This window comes from Bufo bufo, chromosome 2 (genome assembly GCF_905171765.1).
Source record: "Bufo bufo chromosome 2, aBufBuf1.1, whole genome shotgun sequence".
Classification (NCBI taxonomy): Eukaryota; Metazoa; Chordata; class Amphibia; order Anura; family Bufonidae; genus Bufo; species Bufo bufo.
This window is the reverse complement of record NC_053390.1, coordinates 454,795,809-454,817,072: the sequence shown is the minus strand read 5'-3', so window position 1 is coordinate 454,817,072 and position 21,264 is coordinate 454,795,809. Positions and strand designations below refer to the sequence as shown.

The 21,264-nt window shown below is 47.1% G+C and overlaps 1 protein-coding gene across 3 annotated transcripts in view; it reads left to right on the top strand.

Moving 5' to 3' along the window:
- The window catches only part of THOP1 (thimet oligopeptidase 1), a 56,811-nt gene that overhangs the window by 21,185 nt on the left and 14,362 nt on the right, over positions 1 to 21,264 (top strand). For all 3 annotated transcript variants that reach the window (XM_040417594.1, XM_040417595.1, XM_040417596.1), the window contains exons 5-10: positions 406 to 508; positions 4,192 to 4,352; positions 4,436 to 4,571; positions 8,443 to 8,809; positions 8,917 to 9,118; positions 9,199 to 9,385. In XM_040417594.1, the coding sequence (XP_040273528.1) occupies positions 406 to 508; positions 4,192 to 4,352; positions 4,436 to 4,571; positions 8,443 to 8,809; positions 8,917 to 9,118; positions 9,199 to 9,385 (1,156 nt within the window). The remainder of the gene's footprint in view (positions 1 to 405; positions 509 to 4,191; positions 4,353 to 4,435; positions 4,572 to 8,442; positions 8,810 to 8,916; positions 9,119 to 9,198; positions 9,386 to 21,264) is intronic.

Sequence of the window (21,264 nt, the reverse complement as noted above, 5' to 3'; positions counted from 1 at the left end):
GATAATTTCACGCCACAATTTTCCTGTTGTGTTCATACTATTTTGTGTGGATGATATCTTTTTGTTCTTTTTTGTTAAAAAAAAAAAAAGGGGGGCGTTTTATGCACTGATCTAATTGTTTCCTGCCCCTGAAGGAGGTGGAGTAACCTCAGGTAATGCCGTTGTGGAGGCTAAAGGAAAATCCAATTACTGGTAAGTAATTTTCATTTTTTTATTATGGTCTAAGAAACCCTTTAATAACCTATAAAAAAAAAGTTTAGGCTGTTTTTAAATATCACATGTGAATTAATAAAAATAAAAAAAATGTAAATTAACTTCCCAAATAACTTTATTGTAATTTTACAGGTTTCTTGGTAGAATTTTATAATTTTCACTGCTTTTAAATTGTTCCTTTTTATTTTGCAGAAAATTAAGGACATTAAGAAAAAAATGAGCACGCTTTCCATTGATTTTAGCAAAAATTTGAATGAGGACATTACTTTTTTAACTTTTTCTAGGGAGGAGCTAGGTGAGTTGAGTGCATATGAAATTGGTCAGAAATGTATAAATGTACATAGTGTAGGCCATGCAATGTTTAAAGGGGTTATCCAGGAATTGATGATGATGACCTGTCCTCAGGATAGGCCATCATTAGCACATTGGCAGGGGTTCGAGTCCCTACATTCCCACCAATCGGCAGTTTCAGGGAGCCACTGCGATCACCGGAGCTCTGGTGAGCGCATCCAGCTTCCAACGGCTTTGCAAGGATAGTGCAGTACATTTTATAACGGCTGTACTGGGCATTGCAGCTCAGCTCCATTGACTTGAATGGCACCGGCCTCTACATAACTTCGGCGGATCCTCCTCTGCTTCTAAATGTAAGCCAGCTTCCTAACTGTCTTATGTTTAGACCCTTTACTATGCATAGAAAATAGTAAATGAGTCAGGCCTGCCATCCTATCCCCTTCAGTAAAACTCGCACCATTTTACAAGCAAGTTCAGTCAGTTTTGTCTGCGATTGCGTTCAGTTTTTTCCGCGCGAGTGCAATGCGTTTTGATGCACTTTTCACGAGCGTGATAAAAAAAACTGAAGGTTTACAAACAACATCTCAGCAACCATCAGTGAAAAACGCACCGCATCCGCACTTGCTTCTGAATGCAATGCGTTTTTCACCGAAGCCCTCTCCTATGGGGCCAGGGCTGCGTGAAAAACACAGAATATAGAACATGCTGCGTTTTCACTCAATGCAGAACTGATGCGTGGAAAAAGGTTATAGAAAGGCCTCCAGTGGGTGAACTGCTTTACGTTATTCCAGATATTTATTTAGAAGTACACTAAATGCATAGAATTATTAATGCTAATATGTAGTCAGCATAAACTTAGGCAGTCTAGATAGCCAAATTTATCGGGCTGGATGGTAAATTTCGTGCATGGGTAGATACATTGCCTAACTTTACACTGACTGACTTTTGGTTAGGCCTACCTTGCAATAAAGTATCCTGTCAAGATTTGGGTGCAGTTTTGGCACACTGTGTCACATCCAAAGCTCTCCCCTCGTGGTAAACTCACCATGTTGGATTTCTATCAGTGGAAAATGTGCCACGTTCTACTGCAGCATCTAGGCTCAATCTGTTTAGTAAATGTGGTCCTTTTTTGAGTTCTGAGTGATCAGTGATGTTATTGAATTTTTATAGTTACTTTGGGTGGGCCAACCCCTTTATCAAAAATCCAAAGTGCCCCAGACATAAGCCAAAACGATGAAGTATTTATACCATGTGACATGTACTGGCTACATTTTCTAACCTGTTCACCATGACGCACTATCTTGGAGGAGCTCCTCAGACCTGTGTGGGAGGAGCAGCGGCAAAGTGGAAGTAAAAATCCCAGCATGCATTGCAGCAAGCAAGCATGTTCAGAGGAGCAGTCACATGACATCCCCGCCCACCTGTGTTTCCATAGAAACCTCATATAATATAATATAATATAATATCAATAACTCAGTCATCAGTGAATAACTGCTGTACAGACATAGCAATAGGAAGTGCGCCCCAGTCCCAGCAGCACACAGGAATACGATGCTAATGTATCATACATATGTTACTGGGGGGAGGGAGGGGGCCCTATTCATAAACCTGCTGGAGGGGGCCTAGTCATTTCTAGTTGCACCATTGGATTTAAGCCATAAACAGAATGAATAGAAGGGGAGATTTATCATTTCCCTTGTTTCTAAAAAGTGGCGTTAAAAAGTTGCAAACTATGTGTTTAAACGTGCCTTTAATATATAAAAAAAAAAAAAAAAAAAAAGCCGTGACAATGGCCCCAACAAATTTGTTAATTTTCGCCAGTTTTCGGACTCAAATGAAGCCAGAAATCTACGGCAGCTCTGAGCGGTCATAGATTTCTGTTTAGGTGCATGGACTGCCATAGGAGGGGGGCTGTTGAGCGGGGGGACAGATCTTTGTTGCACAAGAGCTCTGATGAATACATTTGTACAAATCGATCTGCTCACAGAGAGGAGCATCCTGTCTATCATCACACGACTTTCACACTAGCATTAGCAGGGTCTGACAGGCTGTTCCCCCTGCCGGATCTGTGCTAACGGTAGCCCACGAGTGCTGCCGGAAGTCCGCTCTGGCCCTATTCACACTCACTGATGCCATCACGCTGCGTTTTTTGTCCAGCCGCTTCTCAGCATGTTTGCCGTGCTGTGGCCGCATCTCCAACTCAGTCTCCATTAAAGTGAATGAGGCCGGAGCGGACTTCCGGCGGCACTCGTGGGCTACTGTTAGTACAGATCACCGTGTACAGCGGGTCACTGATCTCTATATGCAGTGGTGGGGGTCACATATCACCATATACAGAGTGCCGTAAGGAGAGGGCACACAATTATAGATGGTGAGACCAGTGACTGCTGCTGATATCACTGGCCTCACAAGGGGTTAAAGCTCCTGAACTGTTGTTCTGGCTGTAATATCATGTCTGTGATAAGAACACAGTGCAGAGGGGCCATAAACAGGACAGACACTGGGATTGCTCACAGTCTGTGCTCCTCAGCACCTTCCTGGCTCTGCTATATCCTCGCATGTTGGCAGGGTCCTCTTGGTACAGGGGAAACAGAGGGGGCAGAGCCTGCAGTCAGATCAGCCATCACAGGTTTTAACAAGTGTCCCTGCCAGCCCTGCACAGCCAGGAGTGCCAGTCACTGAAGGAAAGCACCTCTGGTACAAGCAGGGTGCTTTAGGACCCAGACAGCTGCACACTAGGTAGCTCCTCCATGGCACAGGATGGAGGAGACAGGCAGCTGTAAGAGCAGGACAGGAGGGGGCGTGGTGAGAGGACAGGAGGGGGCGTGGTGAGAGGACAGGAGGGGGTGTGGCTGTCCATAGCAGGAAAACCAGGCACATCTGCTTAAGAAGATTTATTAGTAAGTGTGTTAACAGAGTGGCCAAACCCTTAGGCTGGTTTCACGCGGGTACGTTGCGGGAACACGTGCGATTTTTCCGCGCGAGTGCAAAACATTGTAATGCGTTTTGCACTCGCATGAGAAAAATCACGCATGTTTGGTACCCAAACCCGAACTTCTTCACAGAAGTTCGGGCTTGGGATCAATGTTCTGTAGATTGTATTATTTTCCCTTATGACATGGTTATAAGGGAAAATAATAGCATTCTGAATACAGGGAAAATAATATAAGGGAAAATAATAATGATCGGGTCTCCATCCCGATCGTCTCCTAGCAACAGTGTGTGAAAATCGCACCACATCCGCACTTGCTTGCGATTTTCACGCAACTCCATTCACTTCTGTATAGAGCATGCTGCGATTTTTTTACGCAACGCAGAAGTGATGCGTGAAAATCACCCCTCATGTGAACAGCCCCATAGAAATGAATAGGTCGGTATTCAGTGCGGGTGCAATCCGTTCAACTCACGCATCGCATCCGCGCGGAATACTCGCCCGTGTGAAAGGGGCCTTAATGAAGTAATGTTTAGGCATCTTGGCTTACGGGTTAGGCTACTTTTCACACTGGCAGCAGCCTTTTCTAATAGCTGATTGGCAGTGGTGCCGAGAGTTGGACCCTCACCAATCCGATATTGATAACCTGTCCGCGGGACAGGTCAATCTGTAATTCCCAATACATTTCTTTAAAGTATTCCAAAAGCGCTTTTTTGGGTAGCACTCGCTTTACACTGCTTCAATGTGGTTTCCAGGAGGCCTCCCTGATGATTTCTTGAACTCACTGGAGAAAGCGGAGGATGGAAAACTAAAAGTAACTTTAAAGTATCCCCATTATTTCCCTCTGATGAAAAAATGTTTTGTTCCGGAGACGAGGCAGAAGCTGGAGTTGGCTTTCAACTCTCGCTGCAAAGAGGTAAGGACATATTTTGTTTCATCCTAATGGACAGCGTAGTCTTCAAAATGAGACTTTAATGTTGTTGTGATTGACTTCCATAGGAGAACAATAATCTCCTTCGAGAACTGGTGAAGCTTAGAGAAGAGAAAAGCAGTTTACTTGGGTTTGCCACACATGCTGATTTCATCTTGGAAATGAACATGGCAAAGAGCAGCAAGACTGTGGCATCATTTCTAGGTGAGAGAATATCACCCCCACTGTCAAATAGATTGTTCTATCACATGATGGGGTGGAATGCCTGCCCGAATATGAAGCTGTACCTTTTTGGATCCACTATAATAATTCTAATTAGGTAATTTTCTAACCATCAGTAAAAGTGGTGTTGTGCTTAAACCCAGTAGTACTAAAAAAAGGTTACTAAAATGAAAATAATAAACACTTTTATTTAGATAATAGTTAAAAAACCACTTGTGGGGCTTGTTCCCCTAGGTATCACAGGCAGATAACTTGGTGGAATCAAGTATACCCCCCCCCACCTTATCTCCGATTGGAGATATACCAAAAGGAGTACTGTGCGAATGTACCGGGGTACTGAAATATTAACCCCTGGATGACTGACATTCGGATCCCCCAAGGTATACGAAAATAGGGTGGTAAACACAGTCTGGATGTCCGGCCTCAGCATACCAGCTAGGGCAGCGCTACTGTAGCTAGGTGCATCAGGGTCACTTTTACAGTTTAGGTGTATCAGCAGTACCTCTACAGTGGGGGATGTCCACACAGCATCAACGGTGGTCATCCTTTTTGCCTGTATGTTCACATCTTCGTTCTATCTATTAGTGCTCCTGAAGTCTCAGGGCAATCCTGATGAAACGCGTAGAGCGCACCTAGGGAGCCAACTTTTTTGTCATGCAGAGTGAACCACTCTGAGATTGTTATTCCCAGTGTGGTTGCACTGGGTGTACATTGCTCTAACAGGGGGGTGCAGGACTGGCCAGATCAGGTCTAAACTGTGTTTACCATCCTATCTTTGTATACCTTGGGGGATCCGAATGCCAGTCATCCAGGGGTTAATATTTCAGTACCCTGGTACATTCGCACAGTACTCCTTTCGGTATATCACTATACTTACCTTGACCTCTCCACACCTGACTGTGATTCCACCAAATTATCTGCCTGTGATACCTAGGGGAACAAGCCCCACAAGTGGTTTTTTAACTATTATCTAAATAAAGTGTATATTATTTTTTCAGTTTACAAGTGGATACATACCGCATTTATTCAGAATTTTTCAGTGGCTTTAAACCCAGTGGTACAATCCCGTAATAACCCTTTAGGGAAAAACTCTTCAGTACATTACCAGTGCTATTCAGAGCAGTTGGCTTTTTGCTGGGCAGTGCTGATGGGCCATTCAGACTAGCCTTCTAAAAGACTCTGCATTAGAATAAACCTACATGTGCATGTCCTAATCACATGAGCGTCCCAGTAGTCACAAATTAGCCCAACCTTCAGATGGGTGTGACTAGTCCACACTAAGGGTCCAGCCGTTTTAGCCATTCTATACAACATACGCTGTTCTCTCATTATTCCCCTGCTGAACTATCCAGTGTTCCCATAAGGTTAACTGATAAAAACTCTGCCTGTGTGCACTCCTGCTGTCCCGGCCTCCAGAGAGACCAGTGCTTATTCCTATAGTGCAAGCACGACCAGGGCTGCTGGATTACAGGGTGGTCGTAACCATGTAAAGGAGCAGTGTATAATGTGATGGGAAAAATAAATCAAGTCCGCAAGGGAGACAATATGAACTATCACAATACATTAGTAAGTGCCTTGTATTAAAGGGGTTGGCTCACTTCAGCAAATAGCATTTATTATGTAGAGAAAGGAAAATACAAGGCACTTACTAATATATTGTGATTATCCATATTGCTTCCTTTGCTTGCACGCTAAAGGAAAAAGTGCTCTCTGGTGGCCAGGACCACACATTAGGCTAGTGCTTTCCTATAGAGTGCAAGCACGACCACCACTAATGGATTGTAGGGTGGTCATAACCATGGAAACGAACAGTGTATAATGTGTTGGAAAAAACGAATCAAGCCAGAAAGGATGCAATCTGGAGAATCGCAGTATATTAAGTGTTTTTTATTAATTTCCTCTACATAATAAATACTATTTGCTGAAGTGACACAACCTTTTTACTTTGTTTACATGATAAATTCCACTTGCTGAAGTGAGACAACCCCTTTAACACTAAAACAACATTTAAATAGAAAAAAAAAAACTGTCTCCCTAGCCTTCTTGTTGCAGACCACATCAGATCATAAGAACTAGTATTCTCCAGGAGTGTAAAGGCTGTGGACACCTTCAGGGCAAAATTTTAAATGATTTCATTTTACTTTGGGCTAAAAATCTTTTTTTTTATATTTTTTCATATTTATTAAAAATGTTCTCATGAGGAACTGATTCGCTCTATATTACCATTTGAACAGATTTGCTTGTCTGGTTCTCCAGCCACACATTTGATCTCTACAATGTATGGGTTGCTCCTTGGAGGGATGACGGACAGTGTCCCTTCTTTCCTAAGTCCAGAGGTAGTTCTTATACTAAAGAGGACTGACCAGATGGTACTTGACGCCATCTAAACTCCATAAGATGCATCCCTCGTGCTCAGACACCTGCCAGAGGTGCAGTGGGGACCATAGAACATATTTGGTGGTCCTGTCCCAGGACCTTCCAACTATGGTTAAATAATACTGCCCTGTATAATAAACTTTTCCATGTCTCCATCTCTATCTCTCACCTGGAAGTTGCACTTCTTTTCATGTTCACTGGCCCGGTTCACCGCATGAGGAAGAGCATCTTCCGCTGTTTTGTGATAGCCATGCAATTGGTGATACCAAGATTTTGGAAGTCTACAATTGCACCTTCTAGAGTGAACTGGAACTTAACAAAATTATGAGAATGGAGGAGATGATGGCCTCTGAATCGGGTATGTACTCCACCTTCAGCTCCTTGTGGCTTCCCTGGGTTTCCTTTAGAGATTCGCCCTCTTACCACGGTTGGAGGGAGGAGGCCTGGCTTAAGGATGTCTTTTCTTTTATTTGGTTTCTTAGTTTCTAGCTAGCCAGAATCCCGAAAGACACTTATAACATACTCGCTATGACTACTATACATTGATATAGAGAGCCTGACTATACTTTTACATTTTTTTTTTTACCAATACCAAATACAGGAATTGGACGCGCCTGTTGTCGTGTTGTCTTCCCTAATTGTTATTATTGCTATTTGGTCATTAATCTTTCTTTATGCAAGATAAGCTGTTCTGTATTCTGCTGTGGAGAATATTTGCCTTGCATTGAAGGCTTGCTTGTATTACCGTACATTTATTTTTCCTGTACATATACAAATAAAAATTTGATTTAACTTAAAAATGTTCAGAGATTTCTAAGATACAAAGGTTAAAAAATCAATCTTGCAAAAAAATCAGTTTGCAAGCTGTCACTTTCTATTTTCTTTGAATCCTGTCAGCTGATGGCTCATGTAGAGCTCTTATTTTATCTCCTCACCTCCTAAACATTAATTATAGCTCAATTCTTATCAAACTGATAAGAATATGGCTCAAGTGTATGAGGTCGGGAGATCAGAGATGAGCTACACCTGAGCTGTCAGATGACGGGAAAACAAAGTGACAGTTGGCAGACTTATTATTATTATTATTATTATTATTATTATTATTATTATTTTTTTTTTTTTTTTTAATCCTTGTATCTCAGAAATGGCTGAACATTTTTAATAAAGACCAACTGAAAAAATAATTTTTAGTTTAAAATGAGTAAATTGCAATCATATGCCCCAAACCTGTCCATAGCCTTTAAATTCCTCTTACTCCACGTAAATCTAATTCACTTTGCTACATCTGTCTGTCTCTACATGATTTCTGTCTGCAAAACCAGACAGAATGGTACGCTTATGATATATTTCATTGTCCAATCATAAACCAGAGAAACTATCATAATTTAGAATTGAAGTCCAATATATGAATAGATTTATCAATGAGATGCAAGTTTTTGCACTGGACTATGGTAACTTATGGAATGTTTTTTCTCAGATGAATTATCCCAGAAACTGAAGCCTTTGGGAGAGAAGGAAAGAGCAGTCATTTTAGAACTGAAAAAGAAGGAATGTGAAAAGAGAGGACTTGAGTTTGATGGGGAGATCAATGCTTGGGACATGCGATACTACATGAACCAGGTGGAGGAGACCACATACAGTGTGGATCAGAATCTTCTCAAGGAATATTTCCCAATGGAAGTTGTGACTTCTGGTCTACTAGATATTTACCAAGAGCTACTGGGTCTAACCTTTGAGCTGGAAAAAGGTGCTCCTGTATGGAACGAGGATGTTACTTTATATTCTGTACGAGATGCAAAGACAGGCCAGCTTATGGGGAAGTTCTACCTTGATTTATATCCTCGGTAAGGCATGATTTTCTGAATTACTCTGCACCATGCCAATCCTTATGTTTTATGTCACTCAGATTCCACATGGCCTTATATTGTTCTAAACATGTCATCTGTCATAGGGAAGGGAAATATTCCCATGCAGCCTGCTTTGGATTACAACCTGGGTGTCTCCTACCAGATGGTAGCAGACAGATATCTGTTGCTGCAATGGTTGCCAACTTCACCAAACCAACTCAGGATGCACCATCTCTTCTGCAGCACGATGAAGTGGAGACGTACTTCCATGAATTTGGCCATGTGATGCATCAGATCTGTGCTGAGGTAGGTACAACCAGGTGCATTTTCTTTAACATGTGCAAGTTTTTTCAAACTGCAGCTTTAAAGCTGTACATGTGCCACAGGCAGATTTCGCAATGTTCAGCGGAACACACGTGGAAAGAGATTTTGTTGAAGCTCCCTCCCAAATGTTGGAGAATTGGGTGTGGGAGAGGGAATCTCTGCAACGAATGTCAAAACATTACAAGACTGGAAGCCCCATACCAGATGACACAATGGAGAAGCTCATAAAATCCCGTCTGGCAAACACAGGTACATAAAACAAAAAAAACTTCCAACTTGTCTGGTCAATGATCTAGTTAGAAGATGGAATTTACTTGTGACAATATAGTAGATAAAGGATTCACACAACTTAGATGGGTTTAGTCGAAGGTCTATTGCATGCAAAGCTGTTTTACTATAGAAGTGACAACTAATATGACCAGAGATCTGCTTTACTTTCTTTTTGAAATTTAGGCTGCACCAGAGAGGGTTGCATCCGTTTTTTTGTAGGTTAAAGGTGGGACTTCTGCATTTAAAGGGGTTATTCCAATACAAAGACCTATTCCCTATCCAAAATATAGAGGATAAGTGTCTGATCTGGGCGGTACTCGGCTATTTCCAGCAGTCCCATGAATGGAGCAGCAGTGTCAATGTGTGACCACCACTCCATTCAAATGGGAAACACACGTCCTCCGTGATACATGAATCCAACACTTTTATAGCCTGTTCTGTGGATAGGGGACAATTCTTTGTAATGGGACAACCCCATTAACTATTTTAGATATTAAGGATTTTAGAATTATAGAATTTTAGATATTAAGGCTATAGTTGCCACACATGAAGCGTGCTGCATTTTGAAATGCCATGCACTGAAAATAAAGTGCCAGGAGTAAATAAAATATAGCCAGAAAAAAAAAAAAAAAAGCACTTCGTACTATTTCAGTATTGCTTTACAACTGATATCTGGCTGCTGTGTTTTTGCTAAACTGGTTTTCCCAAGGGGGTTTTTCTGCGGTTTTGGACCTTTTCTTAGACCGTGGTGATGTTCTCATCCTCCTGGTATTCCTTGTGAAAATATAAACTAGGACACTAACTAACCGAACAGGAAAAAGATGCTCCAGAATTATTTTATGGGGAATAGGCTACTTGACAAAACAGACATTGTAGTTTTTTTTTTTGTCCCAGTATTGCTATTGCTAACCAATGACAATGTGTAAACTATTCGAATCAGCTGTACTCTTAACCCTTTAAGATAGTATTATGGTGCTGGCAGGAGTCCTTAGAGGTCCAGTGCCATACTGTAAGCAGCAGCAAGACCACAGTACACAGCCAAGCTCCTGTTGCCAGGCTTGGAGGCAGGGCTGGCTCCAGGTTCATATGGGCCCTTGGGTGATTAAATCTCAGAGGAGCCCCTTGTGGCATTTGTCAAATGTCACCACAGCATCTGAGAGTCTTAAACGGAAGAGCGGGCTTCCTGCTAAGACGCGCCTTCCCCCAGCGGAGATTGGGGAAAGCACCCTGTTCTAAAAATGAGCCGCAGCCTGTACTAGGCTTCCAGGCTTATTATTCATATATCCCAGCTCAGGCCAGTACGTGGCAGCACTGAACTGTGATATAGTGATTTCTATACAGAATAATGGAGCAATTTCGAATATTCTGTATGAGTTGCAATCTGATGAAAAGTAAAAAAAGAGTTTTGAAGTTATATAAAAATATTTTTTTAAAGTAAATCCACCCCACTTTCCCCAAAATCAAAATAAACAATAAAAAGGGGCATCGTCGCATGTGAAAACACCCATACTATTTAAATATTAAAAAGTTAGTCCATGTGGTGAAGGATTTAACAGAAAAAAATAAAGGCTGAATTGCTGTTTTTTCATCACTTTTTATCTCCAAAGAAAATTGATCAAGTCATACACACCCCAAAATGTCAAAAAAGACAGATTTCCCTCAAATGAGCCCCCACACATCTCCGTAGACATAACTATAAAAAAAAAGTTATGGTGGTCACCGGGAGCAGGGCTTCTGCCACCTTTGCCCACAAAAAAATAATAGTTATAGAGCTTCATGTTAACTTGCTGTAAATATATTATGGCTAAAAACCTCAGTAGTAGTTTCCCACATATGCACTCATATATATCAGAGGTATGATTTTATATTTTTTTGTAATTGCACATTTATTTTGTGTGATTATTTTTTTTTTTTTTTTTTTTTTTTACAATTAGGCCTCATGCACATGACCGTTGTTCTGGTCCGCATCTGAGCCGCAGTTTTTTGCGGCTCAGGTGCAGACCCATTCACTTCAATGGGGCTGCAAAAGATGCGGACAGCACTCTGTGTGCTGTCCGCATCCGTTGCTCCGTTCCGTGGCCCCACAAAATAAATATAACATGTCCTATTGTCCGTTTTGCGGACAAGAATAGGCATTTCTACAATGGGCTACCTGTTCCGTTCCACAAATTTCGCAAAAAACTGAACGGTCGTGTGCATGAGGCCTTACTAGCTGGCTCGGTTATTTCCGTTGGCCCCATAGAAATGAATAGGAGCGGGGGCCGCGCATGCACGGTACGCTCCTATTCACTTCTATGGGGAGCCCCGCAAGGTGGTGGCTGGAGGATTCCGGTCCGGCCACCACCTTGCGGGGCTCCACTGGGACCCGCACCAATGAGACAATGGGGGCATGATGAGACGACCCCTTTTAAAGAGGGTTTTTTGAGACCTTTATACTGATGACTAGTGTTGAGCGAAGCTGAGGCGGAATTCGTTATCTCCGAAGTTGCACGAAACTTCGTTGAATAACTTTGGACATCGATTATTCAACTTGAAAACAACTTTAAAACTGGGATCCGAAGTCGGCTTCTGTACTCTGGTACCAGTAGGCACCAAAACAGACTTGAGGAGGAGGCCGGGGCCCACAGATGTGATAATGATGACCTATCTTGACCTGGATAACTCCTTTAAATTGTCAACTGCCACCAGCCATATGTTTTGTTAGAAGCTGTGGCATGTTAGAAGGAGAGAGCTGCAGCAGAAAGGACACTCTCCCTGAGCTGCCAGGCTGAAGATAATCTCGCAGAGCACTTGGAGCAATAAATGTGGAGATCTCTGGACTTGTGTGTGTGTGTGTGTGTGTTATACATGGCTGGTTGTAGCTTTGTTGGAAAGAAATTATCGTGTACTGTATGATGTCTGTTTTTCATTTTTTACATCAATTGTGGGATAACCCCTTTAACCGCCTCAGGACCGCCGTACGCAGGATTGCGTCCTGGCGGCGGCCCTGCTATTCTGGGTGGACGCATATACGCGTCCTCTCGCGAGAGGCGAGATTTCCTGTGAACGCGCGCACACAGGCTCGGAAGGTGAGCAAGTGGATCTACAGCCTGCCAGCGGCGATCGTTCGCTGGCAGGCTGTAGATGCGATTTTTTTTTTTTTTTTTTTTTTTTTTTTTTTTTTCCCCCTAAAAGGTATATTAGACGCTGTTTTGATAACCACGTCTAATATACCTGCTACCTGGTCCTCTGGTGGTCCCTTTTGCTTGGATCGACCACCAGAGGACACAGGCAGCTCTGTAATAAGTAGCACCAAACACCACTACACTACACCCCCCCCCGACACTTAGTAACCCCTGATCACCCCATATTAGACTCTCTGATCACCCCCCTGTCATTGATCACCCCCCTGTAAGGCTCCATTCAGACGTCCGTATGTGTTTTGCGGATCCGATCCATGGATCCGCAAAACACATACGGACCTCTGAATGGAGCCTTACAGGGGGGTGATCACCCCATATAGACTCCCTGATCACCCCCCTGTCATTGATCAGTATAAATACCCCACATGTGACCCCATTTTGGAAAGAAGACACCTCAAGGTATTTTGTGAAGGGCATGGCGAGTTCATGTAAAAATTTATATTTTTTGTCACAAGTTAGCGGAAAGGGAGACTTTGTGAGAAAAAAAATTAAATAATCAATTTCCGCTAACTTGTGCCAAAAAAAAAAAAAATTCTATGAACTCGCCATGCCCCTCATTGAATACCTTGGGGTGTCTTCTTTCCAAAATGGGGTCACATGTGGGGTATTTATACTGCCCTGGCATTTTAGGGGCTCTAAAGCGTGAGAAGAAGTCTGGGATCCAAATGTCTAAAAATGCCCTCCTAAAAGGAATTTGGGCTGCAAAAAAGTGTCACACATCTGGTATCGCCGTACTCAGGAGAAGTTGGGCAATGTGTTTTGGGGTGTCATTTTACATATACCCATGCTGGGTGAGAGAAATATCTCGGCAAAAGACCACTTTTCCCATTTTTTTTTTTTTATACAAAGTTGGCATTTGACCGAGATATTTATCTCACCCAGCATGGGTATATGGAAAATGACACCCCAAAACACATTGCCCAACTTCTCCTGAGTACGGCGATACCAGATGTGTGACCCCTTTTTTACAGCCTAGGTGGGCAAAGGGGCCCACATTCCAAAGAGCACCTTTAGGATTTCACAGGGCATTTTTTACACATTTTGATTTCAAACTACTTCTCACGCATTAGGGCCCCTAAAATGCCAGGGCAGTATAACTACCCCACAAGTGACCCCATTTTGGAAGGAAGACAGCCCAAGGTATTTCGTGATGGGCATAGGGAGATCATGTAAGTTTTTATTTTTTGTCACAAGTTAGTGGAATATGAGACTCATTTTCCGCTAACTTGTGACAAAAAATAAAAAGTTCTATGAACTCACTATGCCCATCAGCGAATACCTTAGGGTGTCTACTTTCCAAAATGGGGGTCATTTGTGGGGTTTTTCTACTGTCTGGGCATTGTAGAACCTCAGGAAACATGACAGGTGCTCAGAAAGTCAGAGCTGCTTCAAAAAGCGGAAATTCACATTTTTGTACCATAGTTTGTAAACGCTATAACTTTTACCCAAACCATTATTATTATTTTTTTTACTCAAACATTCTTTTTTAATCAAAGACATGTAGAACAATAAATTTAGAGAAAAATTTATATATGGATGTCGTTTTTTTTGAAAAATTTTACAACTGAAAGTGAAAAATGTCATTTTTCCACCTCATCACCACGACGGCTACGAGGAGATTGACCCCTGACCTCTGTAGGGGCAGGAACAGAGAGGGTTTAAATCCCCCCTCCCACCACCAACACCAGTGTACAGAGGACAGGGGCAGAGAGAGTCTCCCTGTGGGGAGATGAAGATGGTTCTTTTCCTGGCACCTACCGGTGTTCCCCTTGCCCTCCTGCGGTCGGCGTACTAATGCTGGGCAGGGGTGAAGGATGGAGGCCTCACTCCATTATTAGATGTGAGCCTGCTCCCGGCTGCGATCTCCCACTGAGCCCTTGGGGCGTTCGCCGGGTGCGCACCGAAGCGCTTCTGAGGGCGGCCGGCGTCACTTCCGGTGGACGAGGGAAGTGACGTCATCCAGGAAGCGTCTCCAGCTTCAAATTTTGGCGCCAGCAAGCGCTGAATGCCTCCTGTACGGCATACCTGGAGCTGTGTGCGGTCATGTCGGCTGAACCCCGCTCCCCTGGAGACCCTCCTGTGCTGCCTACTGTAAGTCCCCTGTGGGGAAGCGCTTGTTACTCTGCTACTTATTCTTAAACACTGTACCAGGTTGCCTACTCCTCCTCCTCCACTTCTCAGGCTTGGGGCTTTTTTTCTCCATGGCATTTATTTCATGGCTGATAGGGATTATTTCCCCCAGGTTCCTAAGGAGGCCCAGAAAAAAATCAGTAAACAGGCCAAATGCGTGTCCTGCCTCAAACTGCTTCCGGACGATTATCGCAAGAAACTCTGCAAGGACTGCATTTCTAGTGTCATTGCGGAAGAACAGCCTTCCTTCCTTCAGGAACCCTTGATGATCCATGATCCATGATGAAGTGAAGACCTCCTTATCCCAAATTTCCCCCCCTCTCAGAGACCCGCCTCCACCGAAAAGGCAAAGGGAACCCTCTCCCTCCTTTTCTGACCCGGAGGTAACAGGGGAAGATGCCTCTACATCTAGAGCCTGGGAGGACTAGGAGGTTTTCTCTGATATTGACACGGCTGAGTCAGAGAGGAAATTTAGTTTCTCGCTAGATGAGATGCCAGACCTCTTAAGGGCTGTCCGGGCCACAATGGGGATAGAAGACACCCCAAAAGCCCACTCAATACAAGATGAGATGTTCGGGAGACTCCGGGTTAAGAAAACCCGCGTGTTTCCAATTAATGAAAATATTCGTGACATGGTTCTGGACGAATGGTCCAACCCTGAGAAACGGTTGGGGGTTCCCAAATCCTTCAAGAACACCTCATTAGAATCAAATAATAGCCGGAAGATCTTCAATGAGACTCCCAAAGTGGACATTCAGGTCGCTAAGGTCAATAAAAAGACTGCCTTGCCCTTTGAAGATACCTCACAGTTGCGTGACCCTATGGATAGGAAGGCGGATAGTCTCCTGAAAAAATCATGGGAAGCGGCCATGTTTAATCTAAAAGCTAACATCGCGGCCACCTCGGTAGCTAGGTCCATGAGGTTGTGGCTTGACGAGTTAGAAAATCACATTAGAGATAATACCCCAAGGGAAGAGCTACTCTGGTCCCTCCCCTTATTGAAGTCCGCCACAGCCTTCATGGCAGACGCCTCGGCCGAATCTGTTAAAATCGCCGCAAAGGATGCTGGGCTTTCCAACGCTGCCCGCCGCGCCTTATGGATGAAGAGCTGGTCGGGCGACAATACTTCAAAAATGAAGCTATACTCCATCCCGTTTTCGGGAGAATATGTCTTTGGCCCGGTCTTGGACCGTATCCTGGAAAAGGCCGCGGACAAGAAGGGCTTCCCTGAGGAAAGATCCTTTTAAAAGGATCTTCCCTCCCTCCTCCCCCTGCAAACACAGAGCTGACAAAGACCAGAGGAGTTCTCTCCTCTGTACTCTTCTGCTGGCTGTGAGGAAGTGTCTGCAGAGCATTGCACAAGAACAGATAGGAGGAAGATCCTGTGTGTATCAGCAATGATATTGTATAGTACAGCTGGGACTTGTGGTACCACGCATACAACATGACAGGGCAGCAATTTTATTCACTCTTTGCAGAGCAGGGGGAGGGAAAGGCAGTCTTTGAGGGTTTGCTCATGAATATTTGTGAGTGTCAACAAAGATTGTTGTTACACGCCCCACAGCCCTGCAACTGCATGTAAACAAAGGGCCAGAACAGAACTAGAGAAACTGGGAAGCAGTCAGGGAGGTCTGGCACTGCTGGACCACCCTGACTGCTGCAGGCTATTAGACACAGGAATTTTTTACAAGAATTTTTTATTTTTTTTGTTTTCGTGCTAAAAAGTGGGTCTCGTTTTCCAAAAAAATTGTGGTAAGACTGCAGCCCTCATTGCAGTCGGTTAATATAACACGTTTCTGTTTTTTGTGGTTAATAGATTTTTCTCGCCCATATTCCTTGGGGGACACAGGAAACCATGGGTATAGCTCTGCTCCCTAGGAGGCGTGACACTAAGTGAAAGCTGTAAGCCCCTCCTCCATCAGCTATACCCTTCAGCCTGGAGAAGAGACTGCCAGTTTTTTGCTTAGTGTCCAAGGAGGCAAGACACCCCCTGCTTATGCAGGGTTGTTTTCCTATAATTTTTATTTTTGCGTTTTTTGTTGTTTTAATTCGATTTTTTTCTACTTACAGGGACAACAGAGGCGCATTAGACCCCTCTGTTTCTCCCGGGGTTGAGTTGCGCCAGTGCCGGTAATTCCGCACTGCCGCCTCCCCCACAGAAGACAAGGTGGACCAGGGCAGCCTCGCTCCCCTGCGTCCCGCCAGCTCAAGGGTCGCCCGCACGCCAAGTCCCTCCCCCGGCTTCCTGCCACTGCGGTGCCAGTAGCTGAAGGGGCGACCCTGCTGGATGGATTGAGGGCGAAGACAGCGTATGGTGAGAGTGGCTGCTCCAGCCTCCCCTTCCTTCCTCCCACCGCTGCTACATCCCCCCCCCCCCCCCCCCCCCCTGGGCATATCGTACCGGCAACCTTACCGGGTATCATTTGGGGGGGGACTTTATCTGGGCAAAATCCTTTATTTAGCGGCAGGGCACGAACTCTGCCTTCAGGGGACGGCTGTAGGCAGGAGGCCGTCTGCCACATCAGGCGCGGCGGGGGCCGTTTTCTTGGCGCGAACGGTGCCATTTCATCTGGCCGGCACTCATCCACCTCGGGGGTTAAAATCATTTTGCCGCGCGCGCCTCTGCGTCTCTTTCAGCGCGGCAAGGGGTGGGCGGAGCTTCACAGCGCTCCGCTACTTCCGGTTTAGTCGGGCTCCACATCGCATAGTGCTGCGTGGAATCCTCTCTGCGTCCGATCCTGAAGCTATTCATCCCCGTGCCTGCTGCCTCTCCTCCACAGCCTCCTTCAGTCTGCTCCCCTTGCTGCTGCCGCTTGCATCATCCGGGTCTGGTAGGACTGTTAACCCCCTCCGTGCCACCAGTACTGTTGTTGGGTGTAATCCCCGTTCCTTTTGCCCTGGGGTCTCCCACTTTAAGGCAACATTTTTTCCACCATGTCAGACCCTTCTGCAGCCGCCAAGCCTTGGTACCATGCCTGTACTGCTTGTAGGGAACCCTTTCCCCCGGGGGCAGTCTGATCCGCACTGTCCTGCATGCCGAGTTCCACCGCAGCCTCAGTCGCCCGCTGTGTCGCTCCCTGCTTCCTCTGACCCGCCTGACTGGGCTAGATCCCTGTCCCAGGCCGTGGAAAGCCTCACTCATGTCGTGGGCCGCCTAATAGACAGGCCGCCTACCCCGCAGGACGCCACTCTTACTGTCGCGCCCTCCGGGTCCACCGCTTCTGCCGCTGCAGCGGGTTCACCCCTTCTTAGTGACCCCTCCCGAGCTAGGCACTCTCAGAAGCGTCTTAGAGTAGAGCGAGCCTCCTCCTCGGATGCCTCCCTCTCCCCGCCACGCGTGCGCACTCAGACGAGCCTCTCCTCTCCAAAGGATTCGCTCTCTGAAGGTGAATTGGCGGTTTCAGATTTGGAAATGGACTCGGCCCTGCCGTCCAAGCTAGCCTCAGCGATGGGTCAACTCATCTCAGATATTCGTGACACCTTTAAGGTGCAAGATGACCCCCCTAGCTCTGACGCAGCTAGCGTCTCCTTTATCAGACCCAGGCAGGCCTCAAAAGTCTTTCCAATCCACTCTGATTTCTCCTCCGTGGTGTCTAAGGCTTGGGCTCGCCCGGACGCCCGTTTTGTCAATCCCAAGAAGCTGGACATTTGCTATCCTTTTCCAGCCGATGTCGTGGCCACCTGGTCGTCCCCACCCAAGGTGGACCCCCCCTGTGGCCCGTCTGTCAAAGAACACGGCCATCCCTGTTCCCGACGGGTCCTCTCTTCAGTCAGCGGAGGACCGTCGCATGGAGACCCTTTCCAAGGGCATTTTTGCTGCCTCCGGTTCTGCTCTCAGACCGGTTTTTGCCTCTGCTTGGGCAGGTAAAGCAATCTCTGCTTGGGGTGCGCAGCTGGAACAGGAGTTGGACTCGGACGTCCCCATCCAGGACCTACGTTCCTTGGCCCAGCTTATTATTCGGGCCGGGAATTTTGTTTGTGAGGCCTCCCTTGATGCGGGAGCCCTTATTGCACGCTCCTCCGCCCTGGCGGTTTCCGTCAGGAGGGAGCTCTGGCTGAAGGTTTGGAAAGCGGACGCTGCCTCCAAACGTTCCTTGGCGGGGCTACCGTTTGCGGGTTCCCGCCTTTTCGGGGTCCGCCTAGACGAGCTTATTTCGGAGGCCACGGGTGGTAAAAGCACCCATCTTCCTCAACCCCAAGCCAGGGGCGCCCCCCGCGGACGCCCCGGTGCGTCTCGTTTTCGGTCCTCCCGCAGGACCTCTGGGGCTCCCCCCGCAGCTGCCGCTTCGGCCCCTCCCCAGGATAAGCGTAGGAAGCCGTTTTTTCGGGCGCAGCCCTCCTGGCGCAGGCCGCAGGCTGCCCGCACACCCGCAGCAGAGCAGTCCTCTGCCTGAAGGCGCGCCCCCACCCACCCGGGTGCCGGGTCGCGCCTTTTCAGGGACATCTGGATGGCTCACGTCTCCGACGCCTGGGCTCTCGAAATTGTGTCCTCAGGATACAAAATCGAATTTGCGTCCTTCCCTCCAGATCGGTTCTTTCGCTCCCGCCCCCCGCGGGACCCGAAAAGCGCGGCTGCGTTCTCCGCGGCTGTTCAAGCCTTACTGGACAGGGGGGTGATTACCCCCGTTCCTCTAGAGGAAAGGTTCCAAGGGTTCTATTCGAACCTCTTTGTAGTTCCCAAGAAGGGAGGTTCGGTGCGGCCCATTTTGGACCTCAAAAAGCTCAACCGTTTTCTCCTCCTTCGACTGTTTCGGATGGAGTCCCTCCGTTCCGCGGTGGCTTCCCTGGAGCAGGGAGATTTCATGTCTTCCATCGATATACAGGATGCCTACCTCCATGTTCCGGTAGCCCGGTGTCACCATCGCTTCCTCCGATTCGCCGTGGGGGACCTCCACTTCCAGTTTGTCGCCCTTCCCTTTGGGCTGGCAACAGCCCCCCGGGTGTTCACCAAGGTCCTGGCCCCGGTTTTGGCCTTACTCCGTTCCAGGGGTGTTTTTCTGCTACCGTACTTGGACGATATCCTCATCAAGGCTCCGTCCCTTTCCCAAGCGGTTGCCAGCGTGGATCTCACTCTAGAGACTCTGGCGAGATTCGGTTGGGTCATCAACTTCCCCAAGTCCTCCCTTCCTCCCGCCAGACAACTGGTCTTCCTGGGAATGCTTTTAGACACTGAAGCGGCGGAGGTACGTCTTCCCTCGGAAAAACTACTGACCCTCCGTCGGGCGATTCGGGGTCTCCTTCTCCACCGTCGACCGTCCTTCCGCTTCTGCATGCGGGTCTTGGGGCAGATGGTTGCCTGCTTCGAGGCGATCCCATTTGCGCAGTTTCACTCCCGCCCTCTCCAACGGGCGATCCTCTCCTCCTGGGACAAATCGCCGGAGTCTCTGGATCATCCCTTCCATCTATCGCCTCCGGTGCGGTCATCTCTCCGCTGGTGGTTGCAGTCCCCTCTTCTGGGCAGGTCCTTTCTGCCGCTCAACTGGTTGGTGGTTACAACCGATGCCAGTCTCTTGGGCTGGGGAGGCGTGTTTCCTCCCCGATCCGTCCAGGGCATTTGGTCTCCATCGGAGTCCAAACTCTCGATCAATGTCCTGGAGCTGAGAGCGGCCCTTCTGTCTCTGCGACACTGGACTCATCTGCTGAAGGGTCATCCAGTTCGTGTGCAATCGGACAACGCCACGGCCGTGGCGTACATAAACCACCAGGGGGGCACTCGCAGCGTTGCAGCAATGCGGGAGGTCACCAGCATTCTCCGTTGGGCGGAAGCCCACGTCCCGGCCCTATCTGCAATTTTTATTCCAGGGGTGGACAATTGGGCGGCGGACTTCCTCAGTCGCACCACCGTCGACCCCGGCGAGTGGTCTCTTCACCCGGAGGTGTTCGAGGCCATTTGCCTTCGTTGGGGCATACCGGACGTGGACCTCATGGCCTCCAAATTCAATCACAAGGTCCCCGCCTATCTGTCCAGGGCCAGGGATCCGGGAGCCTGCGGAGCCGACGCCCTCGTTCTTCCTTGGCGAGGCTTCGCGCGTCCATACATATTCCCTCCCATCCCACTCCTGCCCAAGGTCCTTCGGAAGATCGCGGCGGAAGGCGTCTCTGTGATTCTGGTCGCTCTGGACTGGCCCCGCCGGTCTTGGTATGCCGACCTCATGCTGCTCCTGGCAGACGCGCCCTGGCCGCTGCCCGCCAGGGAAGATCTTCTCTCTCAGGGACCAATCTTCCACCCGCGTTTAAGGTCCCTACGTTTGACGGCGTGGTTGTTGAGACCACCGTCCTGACACGTAGGGGTTTTTCTGCGGACGTCGTCCGCACCATGATCCGCGCCCGTAAGCCGTCCTCTTCTAGGATCTATTATAGGACCTGGAGGACCTATTTGGGGTTCTGTGCCGATCTGGGGATTCCTCCGCTCCGCTTTTCTCTCCCCACCGTTTTGTCCTTCCTGCAGAGCGGACTTGCCCAAGGTCTGGGCCTTAGTTCTTTGAAGGGTCAGGTGTCTGCGCTGTCCATTTTGTTTCAGCGCCCACTGGCCCCCCTTGGTCCTGT